Here is a 16,324-nt window from a genome sequence, read left to right on the forward strand (position 1 = left end):
GGCATCTGCCACTTTAGACGTAATGGATGACTGGAATGCAGAAGGTTAATGAATAAATGCACATTGTCACAGTCTGACAGAAATGTAAAGCGACCAATCACGGTTAGTTTTGATTTTAGATGTCGCTTATGTATTGGTATGTGTGATATATAATGTGCTAAATAATAAGCCATTTAAAAAAAAATATCTCATGGGATAGTTATAATATTAGGGGGGTTTAAAGCATCTCAATATTTATGTCTGTTTTAGAAATATCTACAATACTCATATTTTCGATATATTAGAGCATACAGCACAGTTGTTCTTGTGGAAATCTAACCTGCTAACCAAATACATATATTTTACTTAAGATTTGATCCCACTAATATTGCAAGCATGTTCTTTCTATTAGTTCATTGTTCCTAAGCAGATTTATTAAATCCTTGGCGTTCATAAGTTTTGTAAATACATAACCAAAAAAACATGTAAACATCAATGCTCTTACAAATGAATTGTAAGCGTATGGGCCAAATTCTCTCCGTCCGTTATAAATACAGCTTGTTTTTTTACAATTTAAGAAAGCAGATGAAAAATGTCTTATTGCAATCGACGCCAGCCCTACCCTCATAAAAAGAAATGTTCTTCACGATATTATATAAGAACCATATTAGTGACCCTGGACAACAAAACCAGTCTTATGGGTCCATTTTTCGAAATTGAGATTTGTACATAACCTGAAAGCTGAATAAATAAGTTTTATATTGATGTATTAGTTCTTAGAATAGAATAGGACAATATCTGGCTGAGATGCAACCGATAAAAACAAGAACAACAAATCTAAATATTGAGAAAATTGCCATTGAAGTTGTTAGAGGCACTGTGACAGGCCATCCACACACAACACTTTAGTTTTTATATATTTAATGTAGGACATTTACAAAATATCTTCATGGAACATGATCTTTAAAAGATTTTTTTTAATTTTGACCCATACAATGTATTTTTGTCTTTTACTAAAAATGTTCCCCTGCTACTTAAGACTTGTATTGTGATCCAGGGTCACATTTTGTCTAAATGGTTCCATAATGATTTTTTGGGGGGAACCAGCATTTTTTTATTTGTGTACTACATTTAACCTATATTCCTTTTCTGAAAGGTAAATCACCTAAAAGCTTACAGATTTATAGGCTTTTCCCATAATCCACGAAATACCGCACTGCAGAGCTGTACCTCTGTCCCCCAGATGGTGGTCTGTTCATATATTTCAACTGTTTGAAGTCTTGCTGTGGTGTCCCACGGCTTACTGACATGCTCACAGCTGCCATAACAAAACAACATGGTCCTGGCAAGTAGTGTGCGTCAAAGTGGAGCCAGCGTTTTCAGAGGAGGCACAGGATTGTGGGTTTTCATGCTGCTCGGGCACCGTGAATTAAGGAGAGGAAATGAGCGGAGTTGGCACTACAAAGAATTGGCTGTTATCAACAAGAGAGATCTGCACTGCAGAGACTAACACAGGAGAGAGGAAAGTTACGAAAAGAATAACACCAGCTCAGAAGCACATTCAAAACGGGATCAAATTGACCATGAACGTAGGATCTTCCCTGTGGATAAAGGAAAGAAGAATCAACTATCTTATTTGATCGTGCTGAGTTTTGAGTCTGCTCGAGTCTAGGATAGAGAGATCTCTAAGGCATGTTGTCTGAGGCTTTAGACTACATATGCCAAGACCATAAAATGACATCAAGTTTAAAAATAGTACATTTATCCGCGTGCATGCATGGATATATTATGATCCAAAACAAACATTAATCACGTGAATCACATTCTGTATAACAGGCTCATATTTGAGGGTGGTTATACATGCATAGCAGGTAATCTTTGGAGGTAATGACTTCCACGAGAGGCTGGGTTCCATTATTGATGGATTTTCACCATTGTTAGGACTCGGCTGCCATTGTGTGCTGGAGGCACACGCTGGCTTTCTCCAAAAGTAATACACATTATAACGATAGGTATAACTATAATAAAAATGTTTAAAAAAATCTTCATTTAGGAGAATAGCGCAGTCACATCACTGCAACGATAAAGATAGAGAACAAAGTCGTGGGATCACTTTCAGAATGATTTTTAACGATACAACATTCTGGTAAATAGTTATAAAATGATGAAAATAATATAAAGTTGTTCCAGACAGATGTCTACAGTATGTGTGTGTGTGTCATGAGAGATTTGTATCAGCATTATACTGATGACCGATCTCCATGGTTTTCCACACACATTTGTTGCTGTGAGATAATTCCCCTCATGTTCAAGGCTGTGATGGTGGTAGTTCATTATTAGGAGATGAAGGACTAGTGATTCGCTTTGAAATACAAACCATGGAAGTGCTGGTTTAATGACAGCAAAGTTTTGTATTCATTACTTTCAAAATGGCAGCTTTGTAGCTTGCATATAAGCTTTAGTCTGTTTGCATTTTATAGGTACTTTAAAAGAGATTGAGGAAAAGGTTGGATTCACTTAAATGAGTTGGCTTGAAAAAAGACCTCTGATGGCTTTAAACTTTCAGATTTGCTGCTTTCTAGTAAGTTTGAAAGAACTTTTTTATCACGTCAGCCCATTGAGAATACTTCAACGATAAAGAGGTTCCAGATGAGGTGGTGTGAGTTATAGATTAAAGGGATAATTCACCCAAAAATAAGAAATAAACTGTCATAAATTACACACTCTCTAGTTGCTCCAAACATGTGCTCATTTCTTTGTTCTGATGAACACAGAGACAGAATGCTCGTTCCCAAACAGTTCTTGGCAACCATTGACCACCATTCTAGGGAACATTACAATGGTAGTCAAAAGTGCCCCAGAAGCTGTCCTACATTCATCAAAATATGGTCTTTTGTGTTCAACAGAACAACTCTGGTAGTGTTCATCAGAACAAAGAAATTTGTACAGATTTGGAACAAGTCGAATGATGACAGAATTTGTATTTTTGGGTGAACTATCCCTTTAAGTCCCAAAAGGTTATAGGTTTAAATCCAAGACAGAGAGATCATTGACCAATTCTCAGTGCGTTCTTAAAAATGGCGTGGAAGACCAGATTTAATGGGAAGGTTTACCAGAAAATGAAAATGTATTCATCATTTTCTCAGTTATGTCATTCCAAGCCTCTATGAATTTCATTCTTTTGCAAAACACAAATGAAGATATTAAGAACATTGGTAACCAAACAACACTGGCCCCCATTGACTTGTTCATTGTATGGACAAAAAATCACAGAGACATTTCTCAAAATATCTTCTTTTGTGTTCCACAGACGAAATAGTCAAATACAGTTTTTGAATTTCTTTATGAACCATCCCTTTAAGTCAGCTGTAATATTTTTAGCATAAACACAATATTTTAGGTGTGCTTTTTAATGTACAAGTTCCTGCTTATTCTCTTTAAAACCTAAACAAAACATTTAACAAATATTGCAGTTTGATTTATGTTTACTTTATTTAGGTTTGCCATATCATTTCTCTCTCTGTTTTAAGAGAGACGGAAAGAGAGAGAAAGATACAAACACAATAATAGTCGTGTTTTCAGACAGTGTTTTTAGAGGGTTAACTCTCTTGTGAATGTTCTTGACAAAAGAAAAAAAGTCAATTCATAGTCTTGTTAAGTATCTGCTTGTGTTTAATGTATCTCTTGAGAGTAACCAGATACTTCAGTGTTAAGAACGCACCTTGTTCTCCTCATGAATAAACTGATGAAATACTTCAGAGACAGGCAGAGGAATTACTCCACTCCATTATACTGAGTGTGAAAGAGCTTTTAAGGGTGTTTATCAATGAATAGAGGACACTTGCAATGTGCATATCTGACTTAAACAATAACCAGGCTGTCCTTGAATGACAGGTCTAGACAGATTCAAGTCAGGGTTTCTGCATCATAATGGACTTCCCCTTGGCAGTTTGAATCACTTTCTGTGTTGAAGGAGTAAACTGTGATATTGATTTTCTCTTGGATGTTTCAGGGACGGCGGGTGAGAGAGTGATGTTTCACTTCTTTGGCAGGAGAGATTCTTTAAAAGTCAATGAAATAAATGGATTTCATTTTATTTCTCCAGCAGTGTAGAAGGTGATGAAGAATGTGTGTACTGTAATACGGCAATATGACCTGCTATTAAACATAAATGTATTTTTTTAAATATTGGATAAACATAAAGAGTTACAGTAAATGTGATAAAACCTCTAAAACTAGGCTAGCAGCCAACATCTTTAGAGGTGAAATGTATAAAGTTAGCTTCTCATCTGCATTCTTTCTCATCTCTTATCTATCACTCAAAATAATTTAGCGATTATTATTCGTGAAACGATTTATACTCAAAAAATGTTGTACATTTTAAAGCTGTTTAATCAATGAAATATACTGTTTATATTGGGTAAATAAGTACAAAAGTAAGTAAATCTGAGTAACTGAAATATTTCTGTAAGAATTCACCAAAAATATTACGTGTATATTACAAATATAATTTCTTAATTAAATATCATTTTTTTTCATGTTTCAAATTTTAGAGAAATTAAAAAAATAACAAATATTTGTAATCCTTTTTTTACATGTCCCACTGAAATGTTTTTAAAAGATTTAATTTAATTATTATAACTGTTTATTTTTGTGGTATATACCAAGCCGTTCCAATAACAAATTTATTCTAGTTAAATCTTGTTTTAAAAAAATTGTTTTCATTCATTCGCAGGGGAGGACCGACCGCGGGAGAACATCACGAGTACAGCCGATGGACAGGCGATGGTGGGCGGAGCTGGGGCGGAGTCTGGTACAGGGAAGCAGAGAATACGCTGCTGTGTGCGAGTGACAGCCGTCCAGGTGCGAAAAGCAATATGGGGCGTGGCCATGGTGATATGTGTGTGCACGTCATGGGCAGGCTCCACCCAGTTGGCTAAACTGACCTTCAAGCAGTATGATGCACCATTTACTCTCACGTGGTTCGCCACTTCGTGGAATTGCCTCTTCTTTCCGCTGTATTACATCGGTCACCTGTGCAAAGGCCCGGAAAAACAATCACCAAAACAGAGAATTAGGTAAGAACCGGAAGAATGAAGCTCAGTTGTTATTCCCTTTCCATCTGCAAACCGCTATAAGTATGTGGGTCATTTAAGATGTCATAGCATCTTTAATCAAGCTCAATATATTCATCCTGTGATGTGATAAAGTGTGTACTGTCACTTTTAATTCGTCGTTGAAATACCGAGTTTGTATTCCTGGCTCCAGTATTTTTTTGTAGTGACACCTTTTAATCTCTGTTGAGTGGGGCATTGAGGGAATTCCTGGCACGTCTGGTACTGTAATACTGTGTGCCTTAATGCAAAGATGATTTCTCGACAACCATCCTTTACTCTTAGTCTGATTAAATTACTCTAGTCTTAAATACTAAGCACTACACAGTCTTGTTGAGTATTAAAGCTGGTTCAGAAAATCTATTTGAGAAATGTATGCACTATTCTTTGGGGCATTACCTCTGTAATTATTCAATTTACATTTAATAATTTAAATGATAACTTACCCCAAGCACTTAACAAATAAGGAAAATCACAAACTGTCTATCCTACATGAGCCAACAATATGATAGTACTGCGACATTACATTTTTAGACGTTTTGAAATTTAAATTTAAAAGTGAGATTTTTTCGAATATATCTATTTTACGTGTTTGATGTGCATTCAACAAACTCATATAACACTTTAGAAAACACAGCTGGACAATCTGTTATATTGAGCTCTACCCATAATCCCAGTTTCAATACAAATTTGAAAATGGCTTTGCAAACAGAAACAAATTTTGGCCTGATTTTCTACAAATAAGAAAAGCATTTGAAAACCTTTTTTTTTAAATAAATCATTTTTAAGTATCTACTGTACTCAGATAACTGCATAAAAGTTTCCTTTGCAAACTCTGGAAGTGCACTAACATTACATGGATTAAAAGGCGGACTGTCACATAAGTAGAGAATTACACAAAATGGTTCTTAAATCTTTGTATGTGAGTAATTCATAAGAAACCTGCGTAATTTCTGTTATTTATTAATAAACTATGTTAAGATGTGTTTAGAGATCTCTCCACTTTCCTACAGAGATTGAGACAGCAAAGATTGTTATTAAATGGTCAAATGGTCTGTTGGAGTGTTAAAGTAAATGCAATGCTAATTTCTTACCCTGACATCCAAATATAAGTATGAAGCTGTCCTTCTGAAACCTTGCATGCCCAAATTCACTGTTTTTCAGCAAACGAGAAAAACACTGTACTTTTTAAATGATTACATACTGTGTGGTCAAAGTTGACAAGTACTTTGTAGCCTGTTAACTGTCACCCGTTCCGTATACGGGACACCTAAGTTTGCGTCAATATTGTGAATGTTATTTCGAATCGAATCATGACAAACTATGGAAATGTATGGATTCTTTTTTTATAAAGAGTGTGCTTAGATTTTTTGATCCATATATTTTTTAATTAAAGAAAAAAAACTTTTTTAATTATTTTTTACAATAAACCTAGCAACATCCCTTTAATTTATTTTTTGTGTGTGTGTGTGATTTTTTTGTTGCAATAAACAGCTACTTTACTTTTGTCAAACGAGACCAATCGTAAGTCTGTGTTCCAAAGAATTCATGAGTTACCGCCATTTTAGTTCCAACATGCGTTTTCATGTGTAGGATTGAAAAGGGCTCCGACAGTTAACAGTTAATACCGAATATTGGTTAGATATTTGCAAAACCCATTGACAAACATAAATGTGACTAATAATAATGAATTATGGCGAAAAATTATAACGCAACATGGAGATACGAGGTTTCAGAAGTACAGCAGCGATATATTTGTACTAGTCCTGATCATGTTTTATTCATGTTCACTTTGTTCCTTTTATCACTGAATGGTCTTTATAACCGTAATGTGTGATTTGGACAGTGAAGTGATGTTTTATTACATTTGTGTTGGTGTATTCAGAGAGTGCTGCCGGTTCTTTGGGGATGATGGACTGACGGCGAAGGTGTTCTTCACTAAAGTGGTCCCTTTTGGGCTGTTGTGGATCCTGATAAACTACCTGTATCTCCAGGCTCTGAGAAAGATCAACACCACTGATGTATCGGCTCTCTTCTGCTGTAACAAAGCCTTCGTTTTTCTACTATCCTGGATCGTGCTGCGGGATCGCTTCATGGGCGTCCGGGTGAGTGCATGGATGTGTAGATGGACTCTTTTGATGGATAAACGTGGTCCTTTAAGGGTGAATCTTTTTAAATGGGTCTTCAATATGTCCTGTTCTTTAACAGTGAAATTAAATGAAAAAGGCAAAACGTTATCATTTGTAGAATAAAAATGCCTTCTTGGAGTGTATTCCTATTCTTGCATTGTAAATTTGGGTGATATAATGGGTGTAATTTTATTCATTAAAAGGATTATACCTTTTCTCATTGTTTATATGGATTCAATCAAATGCCTGATCAGGGCAAGGCAAGTTTATTTATATAGCACAGTTCATACACAAATCTAATTCAAAGTGCTTTACATAGAAAAAAGATACATAATGAATGAGAGAAATTTAAATGGTACCTGGTTATGGTTAGAGAGTTGGACTCGTGACCGGAAGGTCGCCGGTTCGATTCTCAGTGCCGGCGGGTAATGACTGCGGTGCCCTTGAGCAAGCTTGAGTGCTCCGGGTGTATGTATGTTCACTATTCACTGGATGGGTTAAATCCAGAGGTCACATTTTGGGTATGGGTCATCTGACAGATAGCTCACTTTCACAAAAATATAGCATCTCGTTGTGGACCTGCAGCTCGTGATATTTCTCTGGATTCCTGTCAGCGCAGTTAAGTCTTTCACCTTCCTCTGCCTTTGTTTTCCTCTTTCTTGTTCCTGCTCTCGGATCAAAGGAACAATGTGCTATGAAGCTCTTTTTTCTCCTTCCGTCTGCCTGTTCACACACATGCACTGCAGTGCCAGGCCGGTTTTAGTGAGAAGTTAAGTGGGTTCCCATCTGGAGGAAAAGACTTTGAGCAGAATCTGTGTGTCGGGTGAGTCAGAGAGCGAGTTTGACTCACGATTCGGCTCAGACGTGTAAGGTGATGCTTTAAAGAATAGATTTCTGACATAGCTGGTAACAACAAAATCTCTGATCGAATAGTAGAGATAGAACAGTGTTTTGGGACAGAGGTGAATGAGGGCGAGAGGAGAACAGAGCGTGAGATGGCTGTTATGCAGTCTTTTGGTGGAACACTGGTAATCATTAGTCTTTCTGACACCCTCCTAATGTTCCTCTTCTGCACTCAATTCAGCTCCACTTCAGAAACATTTCTCGCCGGGATCGTACATATAAACACAATCACACAAGCAGTATGGGTTTTATAAAACAGGCCTGTTCCATCTGTAAAAACACTCAAGAAGAATACAAATGAAAGGTGTTATCGTGTGTGTGTGTGTATATACAACTAAATATACAATATATTAAACAGAAATTTGATGTGAGGTTTTAAATGAAAAATAATATTAACCTTCAATCTTATTTGGAGAAGAAACTCTGCTGTGAGACAATAAAATTAAACGATAAAACGTCCTAGATGTGTTAATGGAATTAATGTATAGATCCGTGCTCTTAAAGGGACAGTTCACCAAAAAATATAAATTCTTGCATCATTAATTTTTACATTATTGTAAACCAGCATGACTTTCTTTCTTCTGCAGAACACTAAAGAATATATTTTGAAGAATGTCCGTAACAAAACATTATTGCCCCCATTGAAACCACTGAGACATTGCTCAAAATATCCTCTTTTTTGTTCCTCAAAAGAAGACTCACAGGTGTTGAACACCATAAAGGTCCATAAATTATGAAATATTTTCAGGTGAACTCTTTAAAGACTTAAAACGTTTATTTGACGTTGGTAAAGAAACCAGCATTCTGAGCTAGGTATATACCTACCGTAGAACAGGTAATAGTCTTCCTAAAGTGCCGCAAGCAATGCATTACAATGTCTTTTGTGTGTTTTATTTTCTTCTTTTAAAAGATTGTTGCTGCCATTCTGGCCATTGCTGGAATAGTGATGCTGACGTACGCCGATGGGTTTCACAGTCATTCGGTTATAGGAATCACACTGGTGGTGGCTTCAGCATCTGCCTCCGCTCTCTACAAGGTAACCCCACTTCAGAAAGCTTTCAAAGCCAATAATTCCAGTTACATGTGTAATTGCTGTTCATTGACTGTGTAGAATCAATGACTAACTAGATCTGTTTCAGTTCAATGATATCATATGGTTGTGTCTACAGTTTTGTTCGATAAACCATATTTGTCGAAACTGACCTTCTAACCGAGTCATTAGATGACGTGTCTTGGGAACACTTTGCTGTTGTTTTCAGTAAATAAAATGACCTCACTAATCTGTTTGTCCTTATTGATTTGCGATGCACTTCAGGCTCCTGGCGGTCATCTGAATGACTGATCAACGTAAATATCAGCTCTCGGGCCTCATTTATAAAGAGAGCGTACACAAAAATCCACGGCTACGTTCATATATGTAAAAGCAGTCTTTGCTGTGGAAAAGTGCCTAGCGCCACATCAGAGTTTGAGCAGACGTAGGCTACGTATTTTTGTTGCGACTTGTATAAGATTTGGACGTTGACAGGCGCTCTTTCATACATCAATGACATTAATTAGATATCATTATAAGGCGGAGAACTGGAACAGTTGAACCCAATTCCAGGATCGTTTGTGATTTATAGATGTCACATCTGATAGAGAGGCGTACACACGTTTTCTATGTGTACGTTCGTTGTATGAATCTCACGTATGCACTTTTTTCAGAAATTATCATAAAATCTAATTTAGGAGAGTTTCTACGCATCATTTAAAAAAATGAGGCCCCTAGAGTTGCATCATTTTAGACTCATCCTGAGACAGAAACAAGTCTCTATTTCCCCTCTTCCTGCAGTCATTTGAAAGATTAGATTGATGAATTAGATGAATGTTCTGGTCTATATTTATCCTGTCCTGCCAAGCTACAAGATACACTGTTTAAATTAGACTACACTTAAGACACTCATTTAAAAAATCTTCAGTTGTACAAGTAGCTATTGACAAAAAAAGGAGTACAATTTGTTGAAACTATTTAAAAGAATAATTTCTTAAAAGCTGCAATCTGTAACTTTTGCCTTTCTGTTCAAAATTGTTCACTTTATGTGGGTTAAAGTCAAATAATGTCAAACGGACATTTCCCAAGAAATCATACATGTAATGTAATGGTTTAATGGTTTTATTGTATATTTCTGAAAATGTGCACAAAGTTATTTTATATAAAGTATCAGATTCCTAACCTTTCGAAAAATTGAAATTCATTTTTTGTAATTCATTTTTGATTCCCAACCCTAATCATTATAAGTTTACAGCTATGGAAGGTCAGTTTTTAGCATTTGTTTTCCATATAATTTTCGTGTTTAATAATAAAGCTGCAATAAATGATGCTTTATTAAGATAAGGACATAAAAATATACCAAACCTGCCCAGAGTCCAGTTATGGCTCATGAGAATATGTTTGGTTATTGCCTCAGTTCACTCAACTTTTAAAAATACAAATGTTTGGTTTATTTTGGGGTCAGATTAGATGCTTTATTTTACCTGCTGAGCATCTCATGGTTGGGACTTTTCATTTGTTATACCCTCCGACACAGATCCTGTTATTTCTCTTTCAGGTACTTTTCAAGCTTGTCCTGGGAAGTGCCAAATTTGGAGAAGCAGCTCTGTTTCTGACTATTGTCGGAGGTGCAAACTTTGTCTTCATGAGCTTTGTGCCAGTTATCCTGTACTTCACACATGTTGAATACTTCACATCTATATATGAGCTCCCTTGGGCTTTCCTGTGTGGAGTAGCTGGACTCTTACTAGGTAAATAAAACACAGAAAAAAATACATTTTGTGTCATCTTTGTTGTTTTAAGAGACTCATATTTGTTCATCTTCCTCTATAGCATTTAATATGCTGGTGAACTTTGGAATCGCTGTTACATACCCAACACTGATTTCACTTGGCATTGTTCTGAGTGTCCCTGTCAATGCAAGTAAGTTCATTGACATCAAAAGCTTTTATCTAGAAATTTCTTTTAAAACTGTAAAAGAGACAAGAGATAAAGATCCTATCTTTGTTAATTCACCCTTGTGTTCTTTCTTCTGTGAAACACAAAAGGATGCATTTACATAATCAGCTTTTGCATACAATGAAAGTGAATTGTAACTTTGTCTGTCAATCTTCAAAGTTAAGTGTGTTTTGTTTTTGTATTATAGTGGTGGACCTTTACACTTGTGATATTCACTTCAACACAGTGCGTCTCATTGCTGTGTTCATCATCTGCCTGGGCTTCCTCATGCTGCTCTTACCAGAGGACTGGGATCAATGTCTGATTGAACTCAGCACTAAATTCAGAAAACGCGAACAGCCTGTTGAGCCGGTAGAGACGGCAGGCGGGCTCAACTGGAGCCGACGGGCCAGGACCTCCATGTCCACGTTTTCACACTGACACACGCTTGTCATCTACAAGAAACTGGATGGTTTTTGGAATTGTTCATCCCATCATCTTCAGTAAAGAAGGCTCTCTAGGAATGGCTCTATTTGCCATGATAACAAACAATATTTTTTTTTATTCTCCCTTCTGACAGTGGATGTCAACAATGATAATGAATTGGGATTTATTTCATTGTCGTCTGTCCTTTTACTGTTCATAAACGAAAAGTTCAGAATTAAAATAATTCGGAATTCTGTTACTCACTTTAACATGATGCCATTTTATTTTCACCTCAACATAAAAAACAAGTTTTATTGTTTTATCAATATTCTTATAAAACACTATTATAAATTTAAATTCATAATGTTTTGAGAATAATCTAAATAGGACCTTAAATTTTATAATGTAAATTTACATTTTGATCTTATTCTGATTGTACAACTGTGTTCTTGAAATTTATTTTTATAAATGTTTTATTTTTATTTATTTTTTCATTTTTTTAACCTTTACATTTTATTTGGATCATAAAGAAATGTTCAATACATTGTTTGATATTTTCCATGCATTATTATTGCAGAACATACGACTCGTGCACATATGGTAACTAAAGCCATACAATAGCTTTCTGTAAAGGAACAAGAAGACAAAATGTTTCTTAATTTTGATTAAATTGTTCAAGTAGCAGCTCATACAGCTTTAACAGAAAGGTTCATAAATAATAAATATTTTAACATTTTATTAGTAAATTTCACATAATCATGTGCCAAACACTGATAAAATGTATGAACCATAACGTCTATCAACCTACCTGAAAGGATTTCATCTCCCAAACTGTGAAGCTCATGTTGGACAACGGCAACATCCAGAGTCTCCTACAGGGGGCACCAAGAAGTCCAAACTGTTTACGCTGAATAAATTCCTTGTCAAATCCATTACAGTTTTACTGAATCACATGCTAATCACTGTGAGGACACTTCAGGGTCAGTGTTGGCAAGTGAAGAGACTTTCCTCAGTCACACAACCGGCAATGGGGCCAGACGTCCTGCGAATGTATGACCAGTTCTGAAAAGTGCACCCATACTATGAACTTTCCAAAGGTGGTGACCAGAACTAACACTGCACTTTTACACGTGCAACATATTCAAATACACACCCTGCACTTCATAAGACTCGATTATTCTTATTTTAATTTCTCGATTTTATGTACTGTCCCAATAAAGGTGATCTACAGGAAACCGCATGCAGAAAATGCCAACAAACGCTAGCTGACAGCTTCACTGCCTTTGATTTGCAATAGAAACTCATCAGCACTGTCTCCCATTGTCATTGTTATAATGACAATTAATATGATATTGTATTCCTCTGGAATTATTGCTAGACATTATTGTAAACCTTTGTAAGGAATGATTTTTACACAGAAATGCATTATGATCACATTTGAGGCAAATGACGTCGAAACAAATAAACGAGAACTCCATTTAATACATCCGCTTGGTCTGTTTTTAAACCACATCAATCTCTACATTTCTCCTCCATTCTTCTGTTTGAAGGAAAAAAGACATGAATTATACATTTTATCAGCTGTTGGGATTCACACAAAAAAAGTTAGAAAACCAAATCCTTGCTGTCCTTCCGAAACCTCGGATGTTCAAATTCCCTGTTTTCCAGGAAGTGGAATAAACACTGTCCTTTTTAAATGCTTTGTATTGTTTAGATGTTTACAAAACCCAGTGACAAACAAAGGATGACTGAAAATAATTTATGGCAAAAATATCATAAAATATGGAGATACAAGATTTTAGAAGGAGAGCAGCGAAGTCTTGTTTTGCACTGTGAAATTCATGCAACTTCTCTGTAAAGGCTCATTTTGATGAGAATTTATGGTTTATTTGTACATGATAAACAACATCACCTACTGTAGACCAACTCTGATTTAAACGTTTATTACAAAAACTGCCTTAACAATATAACATCCAGTAACAGTAACTTTGTCCTCTGTTGTTTATTTGTCCCCACATTTGATTTAATAAAATGTCTTGCTCCTATTTTTTCACCTTTAGTTCACAGAGCGTACGCAAGACAGTGAATGTCTTCAGCCGATATCGTGTTCAACTCTTACTGTAATCTGTCCATAAAAGAACGTTGCTTGTTTCTTATGAGTTGCAGCAGAATAGGGGAGTCTGTTTCTCTCACGTTGTCTAGAAGGAACCTGCAGGTGATCCACAGTCCTGGCATCATTTCCGCCACATTTCCGACAGACAGATTGAGAAGCAGGAGGAATAACATTGCTCAGTTGCTCCTCTATGCTGTTGGGAAACGAAGAGCTGAGAGTAAAGACGGAGGAATATGTCGACTCCAGAGGTGCCCCGTCATTTCTGGAATGTGCCGAGGAGCTATGGCTTGTTCCGTTTGTGGGGTCGCTGTCTACTCCACCTCCGACTGTGGATCTCTCAACTCCGGCTTGTCCCACAGCACCACCAAGCCTGCCCTGAATCTTCCATCTCAAACTCTGAAGTGCCCTCTGAAAGCGCTTGCTTAAGAGGGCGTACAGCAAAGGGTTGATATCAGAATTAAGCAACACAAGCCAGTAGGAGAACGTAACCGCAGAGGAAGGCACGAGGCTGGTGTGCCGAGAAAGAGCAGTTTCGGTAGCCTGCACCAGAGATACGCTAATGTACGGCATCCAGCAAAGAAAAAAAGCAGCGATGACCATGAACAACCTCAAGATGCCGTGGTGCTGAGGCGGGTTGGGAAGCCGAGGGCTGCTGCCGTGGAGTTGAGCCAGGATGGAGTGCAGACGTCCATCAGCTTCCCCGGAAGAACCGTCATCTCCAGATGGTGCTTCTGGAGCTATTTCACCCGGAACCTCCAATCGCACGTCAGTCACAAACCTGCCGCTCACGTAGTACACCAGTTTGGAGGGCGCGTACATTTCCTCATCTGCAGATGCATGCTGAAGGTCCGAAACAGATGCCGATGTGGGCTTGCTCCGGAAGTGTTCCTCCAAGCTGTGGATCCTCCTGGCATGGTACCGGGCCACGCGTACGATCTTCACGTAGCAGTACAAGATGACTACGCCCGGAAGGAAGAAGCACAGTACAGCCATGAAAACCGTGTAGCTGGGGCTGTTTGCCAAGTTTACGGCACAGCTGTACATTGGAGCCACGTAGCTCACGTTGCTCCAGCCGAAGAGAGGAGGACAGCTGGTCACCATGGCTTGCATCCAGATCCAGAACACAGCCGAACCTGTTCTCCATACAGTGCAGCGGGAGTCGTACCGCAGGCAGTCCACGATGGAGAAGTAACGGTCCAGCGCAATAGCGGCGAGAGTTAAGACCGACGCAGTGCAGTAGACAGAAGAGGTGTAGCCAACATACAGACATAGATCCTGAAAACCAGAGAGAAACATCTGACCAAACACAGCAAACTCAATAAAATAACATTGTAAAGAAATAATGCACCCCAAATTGAAAATTCGGTCAATTTGCGGTCAAAAGGAGAACTTTGAGCTGTCATTGTGGAGAAAAGAGATGCGTTAAAAATGCTGTTGTGTGTAAGTACTGACATTGCAGCTGACCCATCCGTTGTTCATAATGGATACCGCCACAAAAGGCATGACGCCTATTCCCACTAACAGATCACTGATGGCCAGATTGATGATCAGGATGGAGGTCACAGTGTGGAGAGTTTTCGTGGCTGCCACGATCACAATGACTAAAGCATTTCCTGACAAGAAACAACAAAGACAGATTGTATATAAATTGTATAGAATGTATAGAATAAATTGTATAGTTACTACTGTACTGTACTTTAAGATTTTAACACAGTAGTATGAGTTTCATTACATGTGAAATGAGTAAATAAGGAAAAGCACTTATAAGTTGTGAGTTGGCTGTGATGTAGTTGATCATGAATTGAACTTGACTAGCCTTGTGTCTCATTTAAATGTAATTATAAATAATACTGTAATTTTATAAAACATGGCAAAATGATTTGGATTTAGACAAACAAATGGCAGAAAACAATTAAACAAGTGATTTTGTTTAACTGATGATCGTTTCAATGTTCTCTTTATCCCCCATATTACAAGGGTCGATCTTCATCATGCGTATTTTCACCGTTTTTTGTTTGTTTCATCTGACAACAATGCGCATTGTGAAACAAACATTAAATATCTTACAATTCAACACTCAAACGTGCATGCATTTAAACTTTCTGATGCAATGTTTGATGTCCATGTTGCATCTGAGATAAATAGTTTAGTTACAAACTCACCCGTCACTGCGCCCAGACTCATCAGCACCATCAGCGTCTCCATTAACAGACGCGCGCGAGAAGACGCAACCGTGGAGTTCTTCAATGACATACGCATCTCAGATTCATGCAAATCAAACCGAGTACTCAGTGAGGGATCCATCCAAAGCATTCGTTAATAAGAAATCTGATATGGATAAACTAGATCTCCCAATCCCATGCGTGGCGCATGCCTCTGGCCATTAAAAGAAAACACATACTTTAATACAGTGTACCTGTGTGTATAGCTTTTAAAAGAAAACGTCAAATTCGTTTTATTTAAACGAAACTTAAGCAGCCAGCTGCGATCCTGTTTAATGTATTATCTGCTGTGTGCGAACATGAGGGCGCTGCGCAGTTTGGCGTCTCCAGGGTCCCTCCATCAGCCAGCAGTTATCCACAGCGATGACAACATGGAAACTCAAACACATGACTTGTTGAATGAACACTACTAACAGGGTTGGTTAGTTTCGCAAGTCTTTAGGATAGATTGTAATTTAATACATCACATG

General features: G+C 37.4%; 2 protein-coding genes across 5 annotated transcripts in view; one reads left to right on the plus strand and one right to left on the minus strand.

Moving 5' to 3' along the window:
* slc35f3b (solute carrier family 35 member F3b) overlaps positions 1–12,983 on the plus strand; it is a 48,839-nt gene extending 35,856 nt beyond the window's left edge. For all 4 annotated transcript variants that reach the window (XM_056760477.1, XM_056760479.1, XM_056760478.1 and 1 more), the window contains 6 exons: positions 4,715–5,057; positions 6,979–7,198; positions 9,036–9,161; positions 10,714–10,906; positions 10,989–11,078; positions 11,302–12,983. In XM_056760477.1, coding sequence (XP_056616455.1) covers positions 4,715–5,057; positions 6,979–7,198; positions 9,036–9,161; positions 10,714–10,906; positions 10,989–11,078; positions 11,302–11,534 — 1,205 coding nt within the window. In that variant the 3' untranslated portion in view covers positions 11,535–12,983. The remainder of the gene's footprint in view (positions 1–4,714; positions 5,058–6,978; positions 7,199–9,035; positions 9,162–10,713; positions 10,907–10,988; positions 11,079–11,301) is intronic.
* Positions 12,984–13,553: 570 nt separating this feature from the next.
* On the minus strand, positions 13,554–15,891 carry LOC130431956 (5-hydroxytryptamine receptor 1D). Its single transcript, XM_056761172.1, has 3 exons — positions 15,795–15,891; positions 15,085–15,245; positions 13,554–14,907 (listed from the first exon to the last, which is right to left on the minus strand). The coding sequence occupies exons 1-3, from the start codon at positions 15,889–15,891 to the stop codon at positions 13,612–13,614; spliced, it is 1,554 nt and encodes a 517-aa protein (XP_056617150.1). The 3' UTR covers positions 13,554–13,611.
* Between the last annotated feature and the right edge of the window lie 433 nt (positions 15,892–16,324).

This window comes from Triplophysa dalaica, chromosome 11 (assembly GCF_015846415.1).
Source record: "Triplophysa dalaica isolate WHDGS20190420 chromosome 11, ASM1584641v1, whole genome shotgun sequence".
NCBI classification, from domain to species: Eukaryota; Metazoa; Chordata; class Actinopteri; order Cypriniformes; family Nemacheilidae; genus Triplophysa; species Triplophysa dalaica.